The sequence below is a fragment of the Ctenocephalides felis genome, unplaced genomic scaffold (assembly GCF_003426905.1).
Source record: "Ctenocephalides felis isolate EL2017-DRISC unplaced genomic scaffold, ASM342690v1 CF-g0.4_SCAFFOLD_03573, whole genome shotgun sequence".
NCBI classification, from domain to species: domain Eukaryota; kingdom Metazoa; phylum Arthropoda; class Insecta; order Siphonaptera; family Pulicidae; genus Ctenocephalides; species Ctenocephalides felis.
Window position 1 is genome coordinate 21419805 of NW_020539727.1, and position 26084 is coordinate 21445888.

General features: G+C 26.7%; 3 protein-coding genes across 3 annotated transcripts in view; all 3 read right to left on the minus strand.

Moving 5' to 3' along the window:
• LOC113389751 (tubulin-specific chaperone D-like) overlaps positions 1–1054 on the minus strand; it is a 5541-nt gene extending 4487 nt beyond the window's left edge. Inside the window, exon 1 of the mRNA XM_026626761.1 lies at positions 898–1054. Within this exon, the coding sequence (XP_026482546.1) occupies positions 898–1054 (157 nt within the window). The remainder of the gene's footprint in view (positions 1–897) is intronic.
• Positions 1055–7447: 6393 nt separating this feature from the next.
• Positions 7448–14557, minus strand: LOC113389752 (L-aminoadipate-semialdehyde dehydrogenase-phosphopantetheinyl transferase). Its single transcript, XM_026626762.1, has 3 exons — positions 14539–14557; positions 10527–10643; positions 7448–8367 (listed from the first exon to the last, which is right to left on the minus strand). The coding sequence occupies exon 3, from the start codon at positions 8288–8290 to the stop codon at positions 7448–7450; it is 843 nt and encodes a 280-aa protein (XP_026482547.1). The 5' UTR covers positions 8291–8367; positions 10527–10643; positions 14539–14557.
• A 3722-nt stretch (positions 14558–18279) lies between these two features.
• The window catches only part of LOC113388997 (tubulin-specific chaperone D), a 32042-nt gene continuing 24237 nt past the window's right edge, over positions 18280–26084 (minus strand). The window contains exons 14-19 of the mRNA XM_026626028.1: positions 22759–22945; positions 22474–22642; positions 21456–21592; positions 18885–19037; positions 18387–18520; positions 18280–18320 (exon numbers count right to left, since the gene is read on the minus strand). Of these exons, the coding sequence (XP_026481813.1) occupies positions 18392–18520; positions 18885–19037; positions 21456–21592; positions 22474–22642; positions 22759–22945 (775 nt within the window). The 3' untranslated portion in view covers positions 18280–18320; positions 18387–18391. The remainder of the gene's footprint in view (positions 18321–18386; positions 18521–18884; positions 19038–21455; positions 21593–22473; positions 22643–22758; positions 22946–26084) is intronic.

The following is a 26084-nucleotide window of genomic DNA, read 5'->3' on the forward strand; positions in this document are numbered from 1 at the left end:
GTGTTGATTAGTTTTTAGCAAAGGCAGGTCTAGCCGTTTTGAAGATACGGGGCAAAAAGTGCCGAAAACAGTAACTCAGTTTTTAAGAGAACGATGCGTCCTATTTGAATAATTCAAAAACTTCACTTGTATTAACAAGATGAAGAATTGATCAAATTTTCATGAAGGCAGGTCTAGTGGTTTCGGAGATCTAGTAAAAACAGTAACAAAAAATGCCATTTGGCGGTCAAAAATGATCATTAGACATATGCACATAAAATTATCAGATATTTTAAGGAGATTTTAACAATAAGTATAAATTTTGTTTACATTCCGTACCAAGGTTTATCCGTTAAACGGGGACGCGGCTCTTACGCGTTTCTATGCAGTTAAAGCAGTACGATTGCTTTGAAAAAAGTTCAGAATTTCCAAAATATTTCAAAAAAATTTGTCTTCGAAAAGTTCATTTTCGAAAAAAGGTAAATTTTTGTCAAAAATGTATGGTTTCTCAAAAATCTAATTTTTTCAGAGTAAATGTTTTTCATTAATGTTAATCTTTAAAAAAAAAAAAAAATTGGTACGGGAAGTACCAGCAATTTGCCTTAAGGCACGATGACATGCGCCCCACTAGTTAAATTCTATTTCAAAATGTTCTATCCCTCCAACTATTTGGGCTCGCCCGTAGGTAAGCGGTTAAGAGTGACGGGACTTGTTTCAGAGGTCCCGGGTTCGATACCCACTTCGAGCAGCCTGTTGTCAGGCAACATTGACAACGATTTTCACTTGGAAATATAGATAGCAATATGTTTCCAAGTGAAAATAGCCCTCACCCGGCTTGTAAGATATTAATCACAACAGCTCATAGAACCCATAAGTTCTGATCGTTGTTCAAATAAAATTATAAAAAAAAAATATTACTATTCCTATTTCCTTTATCCCTTTCTACCTTAGTGTAACCTCCAGGTTCCTTATAATCAGCATAGTCCAACCCGTTGTGTCCGTAACTGATGGCAAATTCGGTAACGAATTCAGTACTATGAGCCCTTCCCTGGATGGCAATCCTGGTCACATTCATTATCTGGCCCAGATCGATTATCAGCCTCTGGTCGAAATCGGAATTTCTGGCCGTCCAGGCGTTTCCTCCTGGATAATGGTCAAAATGCCATTACAAGGTACCAATTGGGTTAATAATTTTGGTTAGTTGAGAATTTTCCCCATTCCTGGTGATGGTTAGTATGGTGTTGTGCTGGTTTTAGTTAGAAGGATACTGTTAGTTTCAGACCTTTAACCCAATTATTGAGATTAGTGGGATATTTTGGTAAAATTACCTCCAACTATATTGATGTTTATTAAATACTTCCACAAATATACATCAGTAGAAGGTTTGTAAGTGATTTATTACATGAGACCATTTTTTGTAAATCATTTTGGTTAATACTTTTGTAACTTTCTCATGAGCTTGCTGATGAGATTATTATGATTTATTTACAATTTTAACGTGAGTTTTGGGCAATTTCAAGTGCTTTTCAAGATTTCTGAAGGCGGATTATTACAAAGTTAGTAAGTACATTTTTCACAATTTAGAAATAGAATCCATGGACATAGGTTAGTATAGACTACTGGAGAACGTTAGTTCATATTTTAATCATTTTGGTTAAATTCTATTAATCTTTTCTGGTTGAGGTTCATCTTCGTGTAGGTGAGTAAAAGATTAGTTTTGTTCTTTTGGCTATAATTCTATTATTAACTTTTTTGATTAGCAACATAAAATTGGAACACCATCAATCAATTGCATGGAATTTTAAATCCCCATTGAAATTTGATTATTTTCTTGGTTAGTTAAAGAAAATTCCTTCTTCACCAGGGATATTACATTAGTTTCAACATAATTTTTATTAAATTATCATCTATAGCGTGCTTATTAGAAGAAATTGGTGCTGATTTACAATAGAGAAATTCGTAATAGTTGACACAAATCGTAATTTACTGTTGTAATATATATATATTATATATATATATATATATAAAAAAATTCTTAATCAGATTTAAGGGTGTTGTCACCCATATGTTTAATCCTATTAGTAAAGGCTGTCAGAAACAATCCGTGAAACTAGGGGATTCTAAATCAAATCCTAACTATGTGGGACATTTATACATACATACACATACATACATACATGAGCGAGCTATCATGCAAATAAAAGACGCATACAATGTTTTTTCATTTAAATCAAATAGTTTATGAGTTCCATTTCCACCAAAATTAAAAATAATCGTATTCCATCTAGAATTAATTTGGTTTAAGAGATCTTGATGGATTCTAGAAAATACCACAACTTTAGTACAAACGATTTATATTTATATCTCTGAAAGAATAAAAGATATGTATAAAATTCAAGGTCTTTTTCTGACTAATCATCGTTTGAAGTTCTGACTAATGATTGTTTAAAGAGTGCGCGGCTGTTCAACCAAAGTGTCTTTCGAGCCCTTTAACCCTTTAAGTAAATTGGAGCACAGTAAAAAAAATCGCAAGGCACACGCTTTTTTCCTCTCTATATTTACTGCAATAATTTTGTTGATCGTAGGTTGAATAGAGCACGAGAACAAGAATTGACAAATTCACTTCAAATATGAACTTAAGTAATAATGTATATTAAATTATTAATGAGAAAAATGTAATTTAGATATTAAAATTACTAAAAGCCAATTAAAATATGGTACGAAATTATAAAAATTATAGGCAACGTTATTGAAGCAATTATTTTTTAGTAAAATCCAATGTGATATTGTACCTTTACCGCGAATGCTATATATTAATTCTTTCTAAATTTGTTATACCTTTTAAAAGACTTCAATTTCCAATACGTATATCTTATGCTATAAATCACAAAGGCAGGCGATGATTTTTTGTGTGATAAATTTGGAAAATCAATGTTTTAGTCGTAAATCTACATCTACAGGTATGACTGAAAATATTGTATAACCCTTGACATTAAAATAAATTGAGCAATTGGAAATAAATTTGTTCTATAAATTGCAATGTATAATTTTTAATATACAATTTTATTGAACAATAAAGTATTTGTTTAAAAGGATAATGTGTTAACTGTGGGAATTGAGAATCGTCATTTTATTTGAAGCAGTTCTTCATTTAACATCACTCATATATTGGTGTAAATAATAATTCGAAAAACGATAATTATTATATTTAACTGAACGGTAAATATTAGTATAGGATATTAAAAAAACGTAGATGTGGGTACAGGACAACGTCTGTCGGGTCATCTAGTATATATATATATATATATATATATATATATCTTGGTAATAATTATCAAATAAGTTAAAAACAAAATTCAATTGACCTTTGACCTTTGCCCTAATGACGTGTTAATTACAATTGTAATTAATTATAGAAGTTAATTTATGTCAAAAATTATTTGATTTGATTTTCCAGTATGAGTTTTATACTGATTGCATGTCAACCTGCACTTATTTTCGATAGTAGCAAAGTTCCGTATCTTCTTTTATAGAATATATATATATATATATATATATATATATATTTTGGCATTTAAAAATTCAGTGCATATTGAATATTTGAAATTGACATTCAATATTTTTAAATTAAATACAAAAGTAAAAAATCTGATATTTATATAAAAATTATATATTTAGATAATGGTACTGCGATGATTCAGACTAAAATCTAATTTATTCATTGATTAAAAATATTTCACTATTTGACATAAATAAAATTAAAATAAACAAAGCACTATGATGCGTTCGAATTAATTATCAAAATGTAAAGAAATTCGTGTAATAAAAATGTAACATTATTATTAATATATCATGTATATTATAAGAACTTTTGCAATGCGGAAAAATATTTTTTATGGCAAAACAGCGTTTGCCGGGTCAGCTAGTATATATATATATATATATATATATATACATATGTATATATATAAATGTATAAGTATAATCTACTAAATGAACTCGGATCATGCGGGGTCAAATGCTCGATGCACTCGTAAAAAACTTTTTAGAGCATTGAAGGCAAAAATAAAATCACTTTGAAACAAACTGCTAAATCGATATAGTTATTTTTTATACCAAAGACCTGAAAAATATTTGAATATGAAATGGGTGATTTTTTTGTACATTAAGAGTTTGAATTAAATTCCTTCATTCTTATTTTTTTAATTCATGTTTACGAGATAAAAAATCCCAAGGCAAATAGGGACATACAAAACTAGGTATTATTTTAACTTATTTTAATTCTAATGACCCAGCCAGAATCAATAGAATCAACAAATAAGATTGAAAAAAGGGGCAACTTTTGCAAGGCAAAAAGTATTTAGTATCCTTTATTACAATCAACTTATTATTATCAATTCCATTTCCATTCCCCCGAGCTTCACTTTCTCAATTTTTTATTTCCCGGAGTAACTTTTCCGATCGAGTGTTTATCGCCAAAGATTGGGGGGCGCCGCCCTAGGGCTCCATCGGAGACATCGCGGGCACCCAAATGAATGATACAGTAATAAAATGATTTAAAACATGCAACCGGGGGACGAACCGACGAAGAGTTCCGTAACATCGTTATAGTAATTTAGCAAAAGTTTATTCTTCAATCCGGTTCCAGAAGAAATATAAAGACATAACTAGAAATGGGACAGGGTATGATGATGGTAATAATAGAAAAGTATGTCAACTTGTTTTTAGAATTGAGGGTATGAATTGTCTGAGAACTGCAGGATTTGTGCCAACCAACAAATCATTCTTAATGAGCAAAATGCATTTAATTATTATTGGTTTGTTTTAAAATAAGATGTGCTACTATTTATCAAAAGCTCGTGAGATGAGATTGGACTTTCTAGGATCTGTTATAAAAATTTTAAACCGTACTTTCAACAATTAACCAAGGTTGGTGAAAATTTTCAAGAATTTTTAAACCTGATGATATTTTCAATAATTTGGTGAGATTTCCAAGAATTTGGAAGAATTTTCGAGAATCTCTAAGAACCTGGTAATATTTTCAATACTTTGGTGAGATTTTCAAGAAGTTTAGAGCATCAGTTAAAATTACAAGAATCTATGAACTTTCTTAAAGTATTTAAGAAAAATTCGATATTCGAATAAACTATTAAGGGTAAGAAAACTCTAAAAAAAAATACGAGGTTTAAGAAAAACTATTTATTTCTATTATTTTTAAGAATTTGTCGTATTCGACAATCAAGAATCACATAAAATATATATGTACGAGTATATAATTTTTTATATCCATTGTCCATCATTAATAGACTTCCATTAAGCAAATATGCAAATAAAATGCAAAATTCGATACAAGTGCAAAATATGCAAAAATATTATGCAGATGCTATTGATATTGATATCATTGTTCAATTTATGATGACTTGAAATATGAGGCAGAAGTTGGAAACATTTTAAATCAAAAATGAAAAAAATATTCAGTAAAAAAGAACTGTTTGTCAATATATTTTTTAATAAAATCATTGTTGTGAGGTGACTAATCAGGAATCTGGTAAAATTGTTTTGAATTTGATAAAATTGTTTTGATTATTATTTTCCAAAAGCGAGAATTTCACAAAACCCGAATATCTGATGAAAATATCAAGAATTGAATAAATCTGTCGAATGTGTTCAAGGATCTGCCAAGCGATTTTATAATATCTGGTTAAAATTTCTAAAACCTTTCGCTATTTTCAAGAATCCATCCAAATTTTTAAGAATATGCAAAGAGTTTCAAGAACCTGCCAGGATTTTTTTTTAAATCCTGGGATAATTTTGTAAAATCGGTCAAAATTTTCAAGAATCTTCCAACATTCCTTAATATCTGGTTAAATTTTTTAAAATCCGCCAAGATTTTCAAAAACTTGTTAGGATTATCAAAAATGTATGAGGCATTACTTAGATTTTCAAGAATTTGTCATAATTTTCAAGAATCTGCTAACATTCCTTAATATCTGGTTAAATTTTCTGAAATTTGTTAAGATTTTCAAGAACTTGCTAGGGTTATCAAAAATTTCTCAGGAATTTATTTGGATTTTCAAAAATTTGACATGATTTTCAAAAACCTATCTTAACTTTCAAGAATTTGCCAAAAATTTCTAATATGCATCTAGTGATATTTTTAAGATTTTGGTAAAATTTTCAAGAACCTGCCAATATACTGTCTAATACCTCGCAATGTTTTTCAAAATCTAGCAAAATTTAAACAGTTTTCTGAAACTATCAAGATTATCTTGTCAAGATCTTCCAATATTTGGTAAAACCTTTTGAAATTTTCAAAGATCTTATAATATTTTTAACAATCTTAATAATTGCTCTTTATACGTTAAATATTAATCTTATTTATAAAAATGAAGCTCTCGATCAAATGATCCGCTAAAACTCGAAAACGGCTAAACCGATTTGGCCGTTTTTGAAGAAGTGTAATTTGAATAAAACAATGGACGGTGGGTCAAATGTTCAATTACGTTTAATAGGATGTTTTACGTAAATATTATTTAATTATGATTAAATTGTAGTAAGTAGTTTTGTTTGTAGTTTGATTTATATACAAAAACGTTCGTAAACGGGCCTCAAGTGTTACTAGATACTCAAAATATCAACTTTTTTGAAATGTTAATATGAAAATGCACTTTTTGGCATATTTATCTCAAACACAGTGCTCTGAAAGATCTCATTTGTATAATTATATACTCATTGGTATTTATAAAACATTTTCTAGGTTATGTTATTTTTTATTTATGTTATTTGAATTCAGAACCTAAATTTGGTATCGATCAAAGGGACATTTTGTCGAATAATATTTTCCCAGTTATAATTTCCCAGAATTTATCAAAGAATAGATAGTAATATATAAATTTTCTATCTCTCCTCGCAGAAATTTAAAATATTTGTGTAAGCTCAGTAGTATTATTTACAATTATACACAAACTCCAGAATCCAAAAAGAATCTGAAAAACTTGAAACGTAATCAATAAGTCGAAAGACCAAAAAAGACTTGGATTGGATTATACCATGTTTTCTATCGAAAGTGTATAAAACTTCCAGTTTGATTGTATTGACAAAAGATAGACAAACTAATGGAGTTTATTGTTTTTATAATATTTCATTCTATATAGCATTGGAACAATACATCCTTATACACCTAAAGTATTAATATTTTTGATTCTCTAGAAATTGTTTAGAATATACCTTACTTAGCAAAACAACGTTTGCCGGGTCAGCTAGTATATTTATATATACAAATATGTGTTAAAAATATTTATTATATAAAAAACTACATGACATGCTTTTAGTCTAAATACGATATACATATAAAACTACATAAAATTAACAATCAACTTATAAAATATAATTTTATATTTATCACTAAATATATAGTCCTCAAAAATTCTCAAAATAATTTTATACACATATATATTTCTTATATTATTTAATTATTTATGTAAGGATGAGATTCCTTTTTAAAAAATTCGTCGCACAATTCTGGGTCAGGTTCGAGCAAAGGCACAGCATTTTTAACCAAATCATTAAAATTCAGAAACTCGAACAACTTAATTGGTGGTTTGTCCCCCTTCGAATACAAAGAAACAGCAACACAATGATCCTCATCGAGCAAAGACTCCTCGAACCTCCAACCGTCTAAATATTCACCATTCACCTTGCAAACTGTATCCGAGACGACTTTGTCTTCAGACAAAGTACGATTTTGGATTTCGAATGAAATATTTTGTAAGTTGACAGTGATGCCACATCCCAAGTTTTTGACGTAGGACTCTTTTAGGCACCAGTGTCTGTAGAAGCCTTCGGTTTGTTTTTGCTCGTTGGCTCCTTGTTTGATGTTGCACCATTCGAGGGGTGAGAAATGTCTGGTCATGAGCCTAAAAAACTCTGCCAAGGGTCTGTTTTTGGTCGTGTACTCCATTTTCATGACGTCTACACCAAGTTTGCAAGGGCCAAGTTCGCCAGCAAGGACTGCATAGTTGCCCTGGTGGGAAACGTTGACGTCCAATTGGTAATCGGAGTTGTCCAAAAAGGGTTTGCCCTTATCATCACGTCTAAATTTGATCTCGTTGTACTGCAAACCGGTGACGACATGAACAAACTTTCGGAGCATCAGACGTCCCACCAAAGACGCCTTAAAAGAGTCCCCAAAAACGTATTTACTGATCCTATCCTTCTCCTCCTGCTGGATGCAGGATAAGGCGAATTGCATTTGCATTTTTGTAGGAGTCCAGGAGGACACGTTGAAAGCCCAACGTACACTAACCACCATTTTGATAAAAAAAACACTTAAAACTTTTTATTTTAAATTGTCCACCGCCTTACAAGTCTGTGTCCTTTCTACTCAACCTGAAGAGAAACAGAAAGACAACTTGACTTGATGGTTCCATTTAAAATGTTTGTTTGTTTGTTTTGATTTTGTGGATTTATTTATGACGTGCACATATGTTTCTATATTTCCATTAAAGATTGACCTGGTCTCGACCTCTCGCCATTGTGTTTTTATTGAGAATTTTTGAGAACGGTTATTTTAAAAATTGATATTTTAATAATCGACGAATGAGTTGAAATATTGATTGTTCTTGTTGTTGTTTGTGGAATTTGGGTTATTGGACGGTGCAAAATGTTTTGTATCAGATCAACTTGTATATAAAGATACTGCAAAAATCTTTTCCCATCAGTGAAATTTGAAAATTTCGATTTGAATTTAGAACTCATCGAAATGCATATCTTGTCCATGTTTTTTTCTAGTTTTTAACTTCCCGTAGTTATAGTAATGGGCCGAAAAATCGAAAATGAAAATTTTTGCATATCTCGTCGTTTTGAAGGTTTCTGAACATTTTGGCATACCTCAGAAAAAATGGATGTATGTGTGTGTGCGTGTGTGTGCGGATACAAATTTTCGTCGACGATTTCGGGAACACGGATCAACCGATTTGAATGGTTCAAAAATAATTCGATTCCTATTGATAGGGAGATGTGCTGATTAGTTTTTGTCAAAGGCAGGTCCAGCCGTTACGGAGATACTTCTATAGCAAAGAGTGCAGAAAATAGAAATCGAGTTTTTGAGAGAACGGAATATCGGATTTGAATGATCTAATGAACATTCAATTTGTAATGATTGGGAAAAGAAGTGATTAGTTTTTGGCAAAGACAGGTGCCGCCATTTTGAAGATACAGAGCTAAATGTGCAAGAAATGGCAATTTTTGAGTGAACTAAGCGTCCGATTTGAATGATCTAAAATTGGTAAAATTTAAGGATTTCATAAAACTATCAAAAATTTGAACAAACTATTAGAAATTATTGAAAATTTGTATATAATTTATTTTATGAAATACTGTAAAAATGTTTTTTCCATCAGTGTAATTTATAAATCTCAATTTAAATTTGTAGTACAAACAGTGTGTCCTTATAAACTCATCAAAAAGCAGATCTCTACCAACTTTTTTTGTACTTTTTGTTAAAAAAATTTAATATCTCAAAACTTTTAAAGAAATCTCATCGATTTAAGTATTTGTCATCATAGTAGACATGTTGATATAAAATATACTCAAATTCCAAGTTTGTGGTACAAACGGTACGTCCTAAAGAGCTCATCAAAATACATAACTTAAACCTTGGCCAAGTTTTGGGTACTTTTTGTCTAAAAAAGATAATCTCTCAAAATTTTGAAATTAAACTCATTGATTTTAGTATTTGTTGTCATAGTAGACACGTTGATGAAAAACATATTCAAATTTCAAGTTTGTAGTACAAACGGTACGTCCTGAAGAGCTCATCAAAATACAGAACTTAAACCTTAGCCAAGTTTTGGGTACTTTTTGTTTTAAAAAAGTTAATAACTCAAAATTTTTAAATAAAACTCATTGATTTTAGTATTTGTCGTCATAGTAGACATATTGATGTAAAACATACTCAAATTTCAAGTTTGTAGTACAAACGGTGCGTCCCTAAGAGCTCAACAAAAGTTAAAGAAAAAAGTTCTATGTGGTGGTTTATAGATATTATTTAGAAAAAGTCTAATAAAGCAATCAAGGAGTAGAAAAAAAGACTAAAATCAATGTATTTCCAGATAAACAAAACTAGGAAACGAGTCAAGAAAATACTTGGTCAACAATAATCCTATGCTACAGGTTACATGAAGAATTTTCCCAAATTGAATTTACTTCAAATATAGTACTATATAAAAAAAAACTGTATTTAAACAGTAAACATTTAAAACCAGTCCATTACCAATAATACAATCATGATCAATTTCTAATAAAGTTATCAGAAACCTATTTCGATATACAGTTTTCCAAATCAAATACTATTTTGTATATCGATAAATTTTTCTATTTCATTATATATTTATAATGATTTCCTAACACATTTCCTTCTCGATCTGATACAAAACATCAAAATATCTACTAAAAGGTTAATACCTAATTTAATATTATTTACAACATTTATCTACAGCATGCAATACGAGTACTATAATACATATAAATCAAAATATAAAACTGACCTTCTAGTCTTGCATTTTCAGGGCCTCTTTCGCTCAAATGTGAGGTGGCTTTTAAGGCAGCTCTATCGAGCAATGGGGTGTTACATTCGTATTCTGAGTAATATTTTGACACAAACTCTGAAAGAAAAGGAAAATAAAATATATAGAAACTATATTTTAAAATCCAAAACTAATATAAACAAAAATAGTCAGTAATTAATCATTTTATTAAATAGCTAATCATTCTCTTCATTAGATAAATGTCTTAAAAGTAACAAAGCAAAATTGGAGTTCCACAAGGGTCCTATTAAAGACCTTTGTTATTCATAATATTCGTAAATGATAAAGGTATAGACCATATATAGGATACAATGATTATCAAAATTCTGCCGAGACATTACTTGGATTTTCAAGAATTTTTCATAATTTTCAAGAATCTGCAAACATTCCTTAAAAATGTTAGAAGCAATATTAGTTAGTGCATGTTTTATTATTATTTTTATTGGAGTACCACAAGGGTCCTATTAAGGATCTTTGTTATTCATAATATTTGTATTATATCTGGTTTTGATAAAATAACTAATTATTCTGTTCTATGTGTTAACACGAATTGCATAAAATTTGTCTATCATGTTTGTTTATAAAATAAAGTTTTAGTAGAGATTTTCTGTAATATTTTAGATATAATCTCTCTATATATTGAATGCAATCTATCTGGTTTTGATAAAATAACTAATTATTCTCTTTGATATGTTAACACGAATTGCATAAAATTTGTCTATCATGTTTTTTTTATAAAGTAAAAGTTTTAGAGGAGATTTTATGGAATATTTTAGATATAATCTCTCTATAGATTTAATACAATCTATCTGGTTTTGATAAAATAACTAATTATTCTCTTCGATGTGTTAACATGAATTGCATACAATTTGTCTATCATGTTTGTTTATAAAGTTGAAGTTTTAGTAAAGATTTCATGTAATATTTTAGATATAATCTCTCTATATTGTGCAAATTTGTTTTATACACAAATTTAATACAAATATCAAACTTGGACCTAGCATTTATTGACACAAAGTTAAAATCAACACACAAAACATAAATAAATAAAAAAATATATATACAATATTGAAAATAAATCATCTGATGCAGTTAAAAGTGTGTATAATATTTCCATTTCCAATCCAAGCCATTGCTCAACATTTTTGTCAAAATTTCTCTTTTGAGGTTATGAAAAACAAAGCAAAACTGGAGTACCACAAGGGTCATATTAAGGACCTTTGTTGTCCATAATATTTGTAAATGATATAGGTTTAAATCATGTATAGGATACAATGATATAGGACTATATATAGAATACAAAGAAGATCTATAAGTGTGTTTCAGTGAAAAAAGATCTTGGGTTCTACATGGATAATTTATTTATTTTCTCTGAAAGCTTTCAAGCAAAAGCAAAAGCTTTTTCTCCAAACTTGTTACTATTGCTAAATGTAGCAAGAATTCCCATATATTGAATTTGCTGCTCCAAATTAAAGACTTCAATCAAATAGTAAATTGAGGATAATGTGTGCATATCAATACAATTACAAAATTTACTGCACACAGCCAATAGGTATCTACATAAATAAACAAATAAATAATATATATATGTAAAAAAAAAAATACAACTCAATATATATTTGGGCCTTGGCAAAATAATTAGTCACTGAAGCATTCACTCGAATTGCATACAATTTGCCTGTTTGCATGTTTATTTATAAAGTAGAAGTTTTAGTAGAGATTTTATGTAATATTTTAGATGTTATCTCTATATAGATTTTGTGCAAAAGCAATTCAATTTATTTCAAGCACAAATTTAATACAAATGTCAAAAGCTTGGACCTACCCTTTATTGACACAAAGTTAAAATTAACACATAAAACATAAGAAAATAAAAATAAATATATCAATGAATATCTATAAGTGTGTGTCGGTGAAAAAAGATCGTGGATTCTTCATGGATAATTTATTTATTTTCTCTGAAAGCTTTCAAGCAAAAGCAAAAGCTTTTTCTCCATATATGTATATATATATATATATATATATATATATATATATATATATATATATATATATATATATATATATAAGTAATTTATAAGAGTAAATAACGATATATAAGTAAGAAAAAGTATACAATAAAATCTATCTGGTTTTGATAATTATTCTCTTCGATGTGTTAACACGAATTGCATACAATTTGTCTATCATGTTTTTTTATAAAGGTAAAGTTTTAGTGGAGATTCTATGTAGTATTTTAGATGTAACCTCTCGATAGATTTTGTGCATTTGTTTCATACACAAATTTAATACAAATATCAAGCTTGAACCTAGCCTTTATTGACACAAAAGTTAATTTTAACACACAAAACATAAATAAATAAAAATAAATGTATTTAATATTTAAAAATAAATATGCTGATGCACTATCAAGTGTGTGTATAATATTTCTGGTGTATTTAAATAAATTATACTAATTTCAAACCATTGCTCAAAATTTTTGTCAGTTGCGGTTATGAAAAACAAAGCAAAACTGGAGTACCCCAAGGGTCCTATTAAGGACCTTTGTTATTCATAATATTTGTAATCGAATTAGGTATGGACCATGTATAGGATACATAAATACAATGAAGATCTATAAGAAATAATGTGTGTATCGGAGAAAAAAGATCTTGGGTTCTTCATGGATAATTTATTATCTCTAAAAGCTTTCGAGCAAAAGCAAAAGCTTTTTCTCCAAACTTGTCCATCACTAAGCTTTATTTAGCTAAATGTAGCAGAAATTTCCATAAACTGAATTAAATTAGTCACTCTAAAATAAAGACTTCAATCAAAGAGTAAATTGAGTATAATGCGTGTATTTCGATATGACTATAAATTTATCTGCATAAATAAACAAATAATTGATAATATAAATGTATGAAAAAATATACAATAAAATCTTTCGGGCCTTGGCAAAATAATTAGTGTCTTCGATGCATTAACTCGAATTGCATACAATTTGTCTATCATGTTTGTTTATAAAATTTAAAAGTTTTAGTAGAGATTTTATGTAATATTTTAGATATAATCTCTCTATAGATTTAGTGCAAATTTGTTTTATACACAAATCTAATACAAATATGAAGCTTTAACCTAGCATTTATTGATACAAAGTTAAAATTAACACATAAAACATAAGAAAATACAAATAAATATATCGATGAATATCTATAAGTATGTGTCAGTGAAAAAAGATCTTGGGTTCTTCATTGATAATTTATTTATTTTCTCTGAAAGCTTTCAAAAGAAAACAAAAGCGTTTTTGCCAAACTTGTCGACTACTAAGCTTTATTAAGCTAAATGTAGCAGAAATTCCCATAAACTGAATTAAATTAGTCACTATAAAATAAAGACTTTGAGAAACAAAATAGTGTGCATATAGATATGATTACAAATGTGGTATATATATAACTAAAAAATTTAATAACGATATATAAGTAGAAAGAAGTATACTATAGTAACTAATTATTCCCTTCGATGTGATAACACGAAGTGCATACAATTTGCCTATCATATTTATTTATAAAGTTGAAGTTTTAGTGGAGATTCTATGTAATATTTTAGATGTAATCTCTATATAGATTTTGTGCAAAAGCAATTTAATTTGTTTCAAACACAAATTTAATACAAGTGTCAAGCTTAGACCTAGCCTTTATTGACACAAAGTTAAAATTAACACATAAAACAAATAATATATATATATATATATATATATATAATATTCAAAAACGGATATTCTAGTGCAGTAGCAAGTGTGTGTAAAATAATTCTGGTTTATATAAATCAAATTATTTATTGCTCAAAATTTTTGTCAAAAATTCTCCATTTTGAGGTTATGTGCACCCAAAAATATAAAAGCCAACAAAACATTGTACAAAACCAATTTAACTTCTGCATTTTACACACAATTTTACCAAATCAATTATCAACATCTATCAATTACTATATTTACCTGCATTTACACTAAAAACAGCTATGTTTACAAGAAAACACAAGACACTTGTAAACAGGTCCATGTTTAATCTTTGCACTTTCGTCGACACAACATACGATTTAGTAACAAAACGCACTTGTACTACAAAACTATTATAATAATAATGGAGGTATACTATTAATATTATTATTATTATTATTAAGGGGACGTTTACATATTTAATATTAATTCGGTTACGCCCAAAACAACACTACTTGTTCTTCGTCGTCGTTGAACGATGAAGTGAATCATTTTGTTTGGAGTGAAGTTAGCAACGCAACGGGAATAGTCCGAGGGGCTATGGTCGTGATTGGGAGGATTATTGGAATAAGCAGAGGGGCAAAGACACAAAATGAAATTTGAAATTGTAATTGAAATATATTTGTTGTTAAAGTTTTCTTTTTCTTTCTTTTTAATTTCAATATTTATTACAACCGTTAAATAATTAACATCTAGCAATAATGACAAATAATAACATAAATTTGAATAAATAAGAGTGCAAAGGATAGAATTTACATTAAAATAATGTCCGTAGTGTGATGATTTAATATAAAACTAGCTGTAAGTGGAATTTTGTCTTAAGGCAATTAGGGCATCGTGCCTTAAGGCAAATTGCTGGAACTTCCCGTACCAAAAATTATTATTTTTTTTAAAAACGATTAACATTTTTGAAAAAAATTTACTTCGAAAAAATAAGATTTTTGAGAAACTATAAATTGGACAAAAAATTACTTTTTTTTGAAAAAAAAATTTTTTTTAAAAAAAAATTTTTTTTTGAAAAAAAAAAGTTTTCTTTATTTTGAAATATTTTGGAAGATCTGAACTTGTTTTTCAAAGCAATCGTACTGCTTACTGCATAGAGACAAAATATAAAGCGCGTAAGCGCGGCGTCGCTGTCTAACGGGTAAACATTGGTACGGAACCCATAGGAAAATAAACAAAATTTATACTTATTGTTAAAATCTCTATGAAATATCTGAAAATTTGATGTGCATATGTCTAATGATCATTTTTGACCGCCAAATGGCATTTTTTTTTACTTTTTTCGTTATATCTCCGAAACCGCTGGACCTGCCTTTATGAAAATTTGATCAATTCTTTATCTTGTCAATACAAGTAAAATGTTTTTTGAATTATTAAAATCGGACGCTCCGTTCTCTTAAAAACTGAGTTACCGTTTTCGGCACTTTTTGCCCCGTATTTCCGGAACGGCTAGACCTGCCTTCGCCAAAACTAATCAGCACGTCTCCTTATCAATACGAATCGAATGTTTTTTAAATTATTCAAATCGGTTGATCCGTGTTCCCGAAATCGTCGACGAAAATTTGTATCCGCACATACATACACACACGCACACACACACACACACACACACACACACATACATCCATTTTTTCTAAGGTATGCCAAAATGTTCAGAAACCTCTGAAACGTAAAGATATATAAAAATTTTCATTTTCGATTTTTTTGCGATTACTATAACTTACCCTACGGGAAGTTAATAAAAGCAAATAATAATAAGAATAAAATTAATAAATAATATAAATAAAATTTCTGAATAATAAAATAATACTAGTAAAACAATAAAATATAACAGAGTTACAATATTAAAAATAATAAAATAATAATAATGATAATAAAGTTGTTAAAGTAAGTTTGTTTATATTATTTGTTATAAATGTTTGTAGTTTTATAAATAAATATTTATCACATATTGGAAAGACAATTTTTTCATAATTTCGGAAATAAATCTATCATTTTTGTAATATTTTTGAACCAAAATTAAAATTTTTAAACCAAATTATGTTCCTAAAAACGTTTTATAGAGTACTACACGTTTTGAGTTTTAATTTGAATCATTTTCAGTAAATAAAACACACAAATTTTATATTAAAAAATATGAAAAAAAATAATCATAATTAACAAAAACTTGCTTAATATTTGTATTTACATAAAAACTACATATTTAATTAATAAAATTACGTTAAAAATAATAATAAACATTATGTAATGATGTTTAAAACAAACTCCTATATATATATAAATAAATAAACACAAAATTTTAAAAAAATATATATTATTTTTGTAATATTTTTGAACCAAAATTAAAATTTTTAATTAAAATTATGTTCCTAAAACTGTTTTTAGACTCCTATACGTTTTGAGTACCACTTTAAATTATTTTCAATGAATAAAACACACAAATTATATTAGAAAATATGAAAAAATTAAATATTATGAACAAAAAACTTGCTTAATAGTTGTATTTATGTGAAAATTACATATTTAATTCATAAAATTACATTAAAAATATTAATAAACATTTGAAATTATGTTTAAAAAAAACTCCTATATATAACATATATAATATATATATATTATATAACATATATAATATATAATATACAATTTTTAGAAAAAAATATATTATTTTTGTAATATTTTTGAATCAAAGTTAAAATTTTTAATTAAAATTATGTTCCTAAAAACTGTTTCTAGATTTATATACGTTTTGAGTCGTAATTTAAATCATTTTCAGTAAATAAAACACACATATTATATTATGAAAATATGAAAAAATAAAACAATAAACAAAAAAGTTATATTTGTACAAAAATTATATATTTATATATATATATGAAATTAAATTAAAAATAATAATAACTATTTCAACAGATATTTAACACAAATTCCTATATATTAATTAAATACACAAACAATTTTTCCAATAAAATCATTATTTATTTATATAAATAGTTATACAAAAGTGCTTGTTAAAATAATTTATAATATATAATGATTATTAACTAAACAATGTTAATAAATATATTTTAGCTTGATGTAATTTTATTTATTGTTAATTATGAATTTAAAAATTTATCGAACTGATTATGGGAAGAACCTAATTATATAAATAAAATGTAATAAAAAGTAAGTTTTCAGTCAAAAATATTCAAATATTACTTTTAAAACATGAAAATAAATACGTGATGTCTATAAAATTTATGAATAATATTTTATGAGTAATATTTACTCTTAATTTATTTTATTAATATCTATTATAAAATGCAAATTCCTTGGCATAAAATTAAAATTTATAATAAAGTCTACACAAAACTATAAAATATAATTTGATATAATTTTATTTTTTGGTATTTATGAAATTAAATATTTATGTAACTTTTTATGAAAAAAACCTAATTATATCAATAAAATGTGATAAAAAGTTAATTTTTAGTTTAAAAAATTTTAATATTACTTTTAAAGCATAAAAATAAATACGTGATGCCTATAAAATTCATAAAAAAATATTATTCTCAATTTGTTTTATTAATATCTATCATGAAATGCAAATTCCTTGGCATAAAATTAAATTTCATAATTAAGTGCTCCACACAAAGCTATAAAATATAATAAATTAATTAAAAAAATATGATTGTATTTAAAATTTAATTAAGCTTATTATGGAAAGTTTTAATCTGTTTGCATTTGCACAAAAAAAAGCCCAAAAATTCCAAATAATACTTTTAAAACATAAAAATAAATAAGCGATGTAAATATAATTTATACCTCAGCTTAAAATTGCAATAGCATACTTATTAAAAATATCATAATATAATATAAAAAATATATAAACTAAATTTGCATTTAACCATTTAATTGTCATATAAAAGTTTTCTTAGTCAATCATACTTATCACATACAATTGTTTTTTATACAGTTTGCATCACACAAAGGAGGGAATATCTTTAGTGAATAATCTGAAACAAAAATAATAATGTTAAATATATATATATATATATATATATATATATAAATATATTTACTTCAACTATTTATTTTGTGAAGATCCAGGAGTTATCGGTGGAGGCACTCCCAATAATTTGCATACATCGTTTCTCATAGTTCGAACTTCTTGTACAGAACCATCCCAGTTTCCTTCTGACAAATAAGTCATCACCTAAAATAAAATATAAATGGTAAGTAATAATTTAGCCATCTGTAGTAATAATAGTATAAATATTAAAATTAATTGTCTGAAGCTGATTTAGGTGCATTTATTTATTATATCTCTTGTAACTTTTAAACATTGTGTCTGAAGTACACAAAATATTTGGCAAATTTGTCCAAAATTAAATTATCTATAATATTTACTAACATCATAATGATCTACATACAGCAACTCGGTATACTTTAAATAAAATCCCCAAGAAAATCTAGATACTTCTACATCACTTCTATATGCAGATTCTATGGAAACATTCTTTTATCGAGGTGCTCTAGGGTCTTATATTAATGAGAATTAGTAAGTTTTCTATTATTACCTCGTCCAGGTCATCACCAGGTATGTCCAGACAATCCGAATGAATTATAAGAGCCTCGTAGAATTTAGTGGCAGTAGTTTTCCTAACGTGCATTACGGAGTGGCCCAATAGTACAGAAATTTGTATCAGTGCTTTTCTTCTCACACTTTCAAACTAAAAAAGAAAAAAATATGGAATAATAATAAAATTAGATAATCTCTTATAAGTACAATTTTTTAAAATTTGATGAAATTGTCTAATATAAGATATTTTTGCAGATTCTCAATTTGTAAAAATTTTCTTGAATCTCAAAAGATTTATATAAAACTGCAAAGTTTTTCTTAAAATGATAAGGTTTTTCTTAATAATTTTCTTAAATTTTTCTTTTAAATTCTGTTTTTCTTAATTTTGCCAAGAAGATTTTTTGAAATATAAAATAAGATTTTAAATTTTAAATAAGATTGTCAAGAATCTGCTAAGAATTTCAAGAATCTGCTAAGTTTTCATGAATCTACTAAGATTTCCAGGAATCTTAAGGTTTCAAAAATGATAAGGTTTTTCTTAATATTTTAAAGATTTTCTTAAATTTTTCTTTTAAATTTTCAAGTTTTTCTTAAATTTGTCAACAAGACTTTTTTAAATACACCAAAATTTTCATGTATCTGTTGAGATTTTCAAGAATCTGCTAAGATTTTGAAGAATCTGCTAAGAACTTCAAGAATCTGCTAAGATTTTCATGAATCTACTAGATCTTCAGGAATCTTAAAGTTTCAGGAATGATAAGGTTTTTCTTAATATTTTAAAGATTTTCTTAATTTTTTCTTTTAAATTTTCAAGTTCTTCTTAAATTTGTCAACAAGATTTTTTTAAATATACCAAAATTTTCATGAATCTGTTAAGATTTTCAAGAATCTGCTAAGAATTTCAGGAATCTGCTAAGATTTTCATGAATGTACTAAGATTTTCAGGAATCTTAAGGTTTCAAGAAAGATAAGGTTTTTCTTAATATTTTAAAAAATTTCTTAAATTTTTATTTTAAATTTTTATTTTAAATTTTCAAATTTTACTCATTTTTTTAAATATAACAGAAATTTCATGAATCTGTTAAGATTTTGAAGAATCTGCTAAGAATTTCAAGAATCTACTAAGATTTTGAGGAATCTTAAGGTTTCAGGAATGATAAGGTATTTCTTAATATTTTAAAGGTTTTCTTAAATTTTTCTTTTGAATTTTCAAGTTTTTCTTAAATTTGTCAACAAGATTTTTTTTAAATATAACAAAATTTTCATAATTCTGTCAAGATTTTGAAGAATCTGTTAAGAACATCAAGAAACTGCTAAGATTTTTATGAATTTCGTAAGATTTTCATGAATCTTACTAAGATTTTCATAGATCTTGCTAAGATTTTCATGAATTTTACTAAGATTTTCATAAATCTTGCTAAGATTTTCTTGCATTTTTCTAAAACTTAATCACTTTACTTAATCAACTAAAAAAACTCTGAAATACTAAGAAATTAAATAATCTGCTATATTATTATTATTAATATTAAATATTATTGATATTAATCTAACAATATCTTAAAGATTATGACAAAGTTTTCATAAATTTGTTAAAATATTAATTAAACACTATAAATTTCTTAAGATGTTAAAAAATTCATGAATCAGTAAACGTTTTCAAGAATTTTTTAAAGTTTTCATGAAACTGCTCAAATATTCACTAACATGCTAAAAAAATTAAATTTTTCATAAAAAAAATCATTAAATTACTAAAAAACCATTGATGTATAAAAAAAATTAATAGTCTGTTAGAAAGTTAATTAATCAAATAAGATTTTCAAGATTCCATAAAAGTTTTTATGAATCTGCTAAAAAAATTGTTGATTACTATAAGCTTCATTTATATAGTAAAAGATTCATTAATATACCAAGATTTTCAAAAATCTGCTAAAAAATTCTGTAATCTTTTAAAAAAATAATTAATCTGATAAAAAAATCATATAACTTTTAAATAAATTTAATAATCCGCTAAAAAACTAATTAACTTGCTAGAAAATTCATTAAGATGTTAAAAAAAAGTCATTTTCTGCCAAGATTTTTGAAGATCTACCAAGATTTCAAAAAATCTGTTAAGATTTCTAAAAATCTGTTAAGATTTCTAAAAATCTGCTAAGATTTTAACGAATCTCATAAGATTTTCATGAATCTCATAAGACTTTCATGAATCTCATAAGATTTTCATGAATCTCATAAGATTTTCGTGAATTTTGCTAAAACTTAATTAATCAACTGAAAAACACTAATATACTAAAAAATCTGCTAGAAAAATTTAATAAACTTGTAAAAAATTGTTTATCGTGCTAGAAAAATCATTAAAATTTTAAATAAATTCAATAATCCACTAAAAAAATAATTAATTTGCTAGAATATTCATTAAGATGCTAAAAAATTCATTTTCTGTCAAGATTTTTGAGGATCTGTTAAGATTTCTAAGAATCTGTTAAGATTTCTAAAAATCTGCCAAGATTTCAATGAATCTGCCAAGATTTTCAACAATTTGCTGATATTAAATTATTTATAATTATCTTACTTGTATTAGTTGGCAGAAAACGTTAATACTGGCCAGAATTTTATAGATCTTTTTAGAACCCTTTATTTCCGATCTCGATAAAGCCAGAATTTGTGTTGAAAACTCTGCATCATCGTTGAAAACTTTGGAGAAGGATCCTAAAAGAAAAACATAAATAAAAATAATATATTATAGATATAAATTTTAAAAAAATACTAGCAAACCCGACGAGCTTCGTTTCGCCACCAGATGGTTTTGTGAGAAAGATGAAGAATTTTTTAGTTTGTTTTATATTTGAAAAGAAAAAAATGTGATTTTATTATACAACAGTAATGAATTTATTTCGATTACAAAAATGAAGTGTTTTTTAGTTGAACTTCTCTAAGTAAATGAAAGTGAATCCGCAAATTATCCGTTTCATTGAAGTGCTCTTTGGTAAACCACGTTTTTTGTTTTTCGGTCTGACGTTAACACAAACAAAGCGGATGGTTTTCCAACTCGTGAGCAGGCAACGTATAACTGCCCATGTGAAAAACAATGATATTCTATATAATCTATTTGAAATTTATCCCGCAAACACTAAGCGATTGCCCTTGCGACTTGTTATTGCGAACGCTTGGAAATTGCAATCGTTTGAAGTCAAACGGAAGACCAGTCGGAATCATTGGTATGTCACCAAATCGCCAGCAATTTTTGATTGAATGGTGAAATTCAGTGCGTGTACATCATTATACTTTGCAGCAAGAATTATTCGTTGACTTAACCAAGCATAATTCTGATAATTCTCACTAATGTCATTACTCGAATTTTTAATTACGGTGCATGAATTAGCATTAGGGTATGATGCACCACTAATTTTCTTAGCTATAAATCTTGCGAAGCCCGAGATCTTTCCACCGAATGCAAAATTGTCGAAATCGGTTCGTGCGTTCTGGAGTTATTACGTCAGGAAGGAAAACCCGACTTATTTTATATATATATATATATATATATATATATATATATATATATATATATATATATAGAAGATAATATTTACCAGAACTGAGAAGTAGATCCAAGAAAACAAGCATAGCACAAGACACTCTTTCAACATTTTGATTTTGCGCAAAAACTCTGACAATAACTTTTCCTAATCGAGACAGTTCCTCTGGTTTATCCGTTTGAGACTTTAAAAATGCAAACAGGGCCGCACTGGAATGCTTCATCTGAAAACAAACAATAATAGTATCAGTAACAACCAAATAATAATTTATATATATATATATATATATATATATATATATATATATGTATTTTAATAATTTTTATGAGTATATATTACCAATGTTTCGGTCAAATCTCCAATACTGGTGATGATTCCAAGCATAACTGATTCGCTGTATTCGGGCAAAGCTAGAAGTTCGCAAAATTTGGGGAATGTATGTTGTCCGAAAAGCCACAGGATTTGGTCAGTGCAATCGGCAGTGAAAATTGTGCCCACTCTTTCGTAATCGGGAACGTATGGACAACTAAAATGATAATATATATATATATATATATATTGATTGTTTCTTTTCCGAACAGTAAATCCAATAATAAAAAACAATTTGTTTTTTGAAGATGTTTAATACGACGTTTCGGAACTAGGTACGTTCCATCATCAGGTTTATTCTGTCAAATACAAGGAGATACCTTCATTACGCGTCATATTGTCCCAAAAATTATAAAGTCAATACAATCATTTCTTTGATAGACCACGCAATCATGTTGTCTCACTCTTCTTTTCATACCCAAAACACAACATTAGTAACTAAAACTTTATTAGAAAACGGATATCCCCTCACCCTCATCAATTCCATTACCAATAAAAGACTTTCCTATCATAAAAGTAACAATTATCAATCCATCTCCAAGTTATTCCAAGACAACAATATTAAACCAACTTTTCACAGCATGCCTTACATTGAAGGCTTATTTGATTATTTTGCCAAATTACTCAAAGAAGAAAATATTTTCATTTCAGGAACAGCTCTATATTCTTTTAAAGAAATGTTTTCAAAAATTAAATCCACCACCCCTCCTAAATTCAATACTAACATAGTTTATTCCATCCCTTGCAAAAATTGTCAAAAACAATACATTGGCCAAACATCACAGTACATTCATAAGAGAATGAGACAACATGAATTAAGCGTCACTCATCATAAAAGCCGAAATTTCCAAAGTACTCTTGTTCAGCATTCCATCGAAAACTCACATAATTTCACCTTTGAACCCAATATTTTATATAGAGAGGATTGTACTTTTAAAGACTTTTTTCTGAAAGCAGTTTAATCTTTTTGAATTCGTCAAAAAGTGTTAATAAAAGATCAGATCACAATATCATTCATGACTCATATTTAAATTTTTAAACCTGATTAAAAATAATTAATCCTAATAGTTTTTGAATATGTGTATATATACATGTATATATGTTATAATATATGTACATCCATATATATGCTTATATGTATGTTTTTTTGGGTATACACTATACACATACACTTGCATATGTGTTCATGTGTATAATTGTGGATACATTAATATATAGATATGTGCATATGTATGTATGAGTATGTAGGTGTGCATATACATGTTCATGTATGTATGTATATATATATATATATATATATATACATAATATTTCTCAACATTTACTAAAGCAATATTTTTCCTTTTTTCGTAAATTACCAAACAAGAGCCATAAAAAATCATTTTTGCCAAGAGTTCCGTGCTTTGTCCTTTACATCTGGCAGACAGAAATCCATATCAGTGTGTTTAAGTCTTGTGTAGTCGTAACATCTACAAATATCTTCCAAAAAAATCGAGTGTTTTTAACAAAAAATATAGTGATATGGATATATAAATTATTACAGGTAAATAATTTTCGCTTCTCAATTTTTATATAAAACCTTTTAGTTAAGTCTTATTACGATCTATCCGTACATAATCCATTCCTTATATAACAAAATTTTTTTCTAATTAATCTGTATTGACCATTGTTAATTAATTTTAATCAGTATTTTAAAAAACATTGTATTTGACAGAATAAACCTGATGATGGAACGTACCTAGTTCCGAAACGTCGTATTAAACATCTTCAAAAAACAAATTGTTTTTATTATTGGATTTACTGTTCGCAAGAAACAATCAATATATTGAAAAAATCCAGGACTTATCTATTGAATATATATATATTAATATATATATATATATATATATATATATATAAAAATATATACTAGCTGACCTGGCAAACGCTGTTTTGCCATCAAAAATATTTTGCCGCTTTGCAGAAGTTCTTATAATATACGTGATACATTAATAATAATGTTATATTTTTATTATACAAATTTCTCTACATTTCGATAATTAATTCCAACGCATCATAGTGTTTTGTTTATTTAATTTCATTTATGTCAAATAGTGAATATTTTTTTTTAATCAATGAATAAATTAGATTTTAGTCTGAATCAACGCAGTAGTACCATTATCTGAATATATAATACTTATATAAAATATCAGATTTTTTACTTTTGCATTTAATTTAAAAATATTGAATGTCAATTTCATATATCCAATATGCACTGAACTTTTAAATGCCAAAATATTTCTTTTTTGGTTCGAAATTTAATATAATATGATATAATTTATATCTATAATTTGATTGCCAATATTGCCTATAACATAACTTGGAATAATTAATTTATTTGTATCTTATTGAAGTCGTTAAAAAATCATTTTTTTTGAACTGTCAGAATTTTGTTTTAATCACTTATCATATAAATTTTCGACTGCAAATTGATATTCATACTATCCCTGAAACTAACATGGATAAAGTTCTGAGAAATCCGAGTCCAAATCTATAAAATGTTTGATTTTTGGCACTTTTATTAATTTTTTATCAATTTTCGTACTGTAATAATGGATAATTATTTATCAAAATTGTAATATTTAGACTATAATTTTAGATGAATATACTATCTATTTTTGCATAGCAATTAGTTTTTTCTTTATTTGAAATCAAGTGAAACATAAATATATTTATTTTTTCCATAAATATCAGATTTATGACATTGTTTTCAATTATTTTTAATTTATTTTGAATTAGCAAATGTCCAAAAATCTAATTAAAATATGCATTAAATATTGTCTATAAATAATATGTCATTTAATAAGTATTATTTATTACTTAGGTGCTTGATATGGATATGAATTTGTAATAAAATATATTCTTTCTGACAAATAGTTAAAAACTTGTTATAATTTTCAAAATTATTTGACATTTCATACTTCCAAAATTAATTCAATCATATCATGGATTAGTCTAAATCAACGCAGTATCATTATCTAAATATACAATTTTTTATATAAATATCAGATTTTTTACTTTTGCATTTAATTTAAATAGTTAATGTCAATTTCATATATGCAATATGCACTAAATTTATAAATGTCAAAATATTTCCTTCTTGGTCGAAAATTAATATAACATGATCATATTATTTACAATAATGTTTTGTATCTATAATTTGTTTGGCAATATTGCCTATAACATAACTTGGAATAATTAATTTATTTGTTTCCTACTGAAGTCGTTAACATTTTTTTGTGAAATGTCAAATTTTT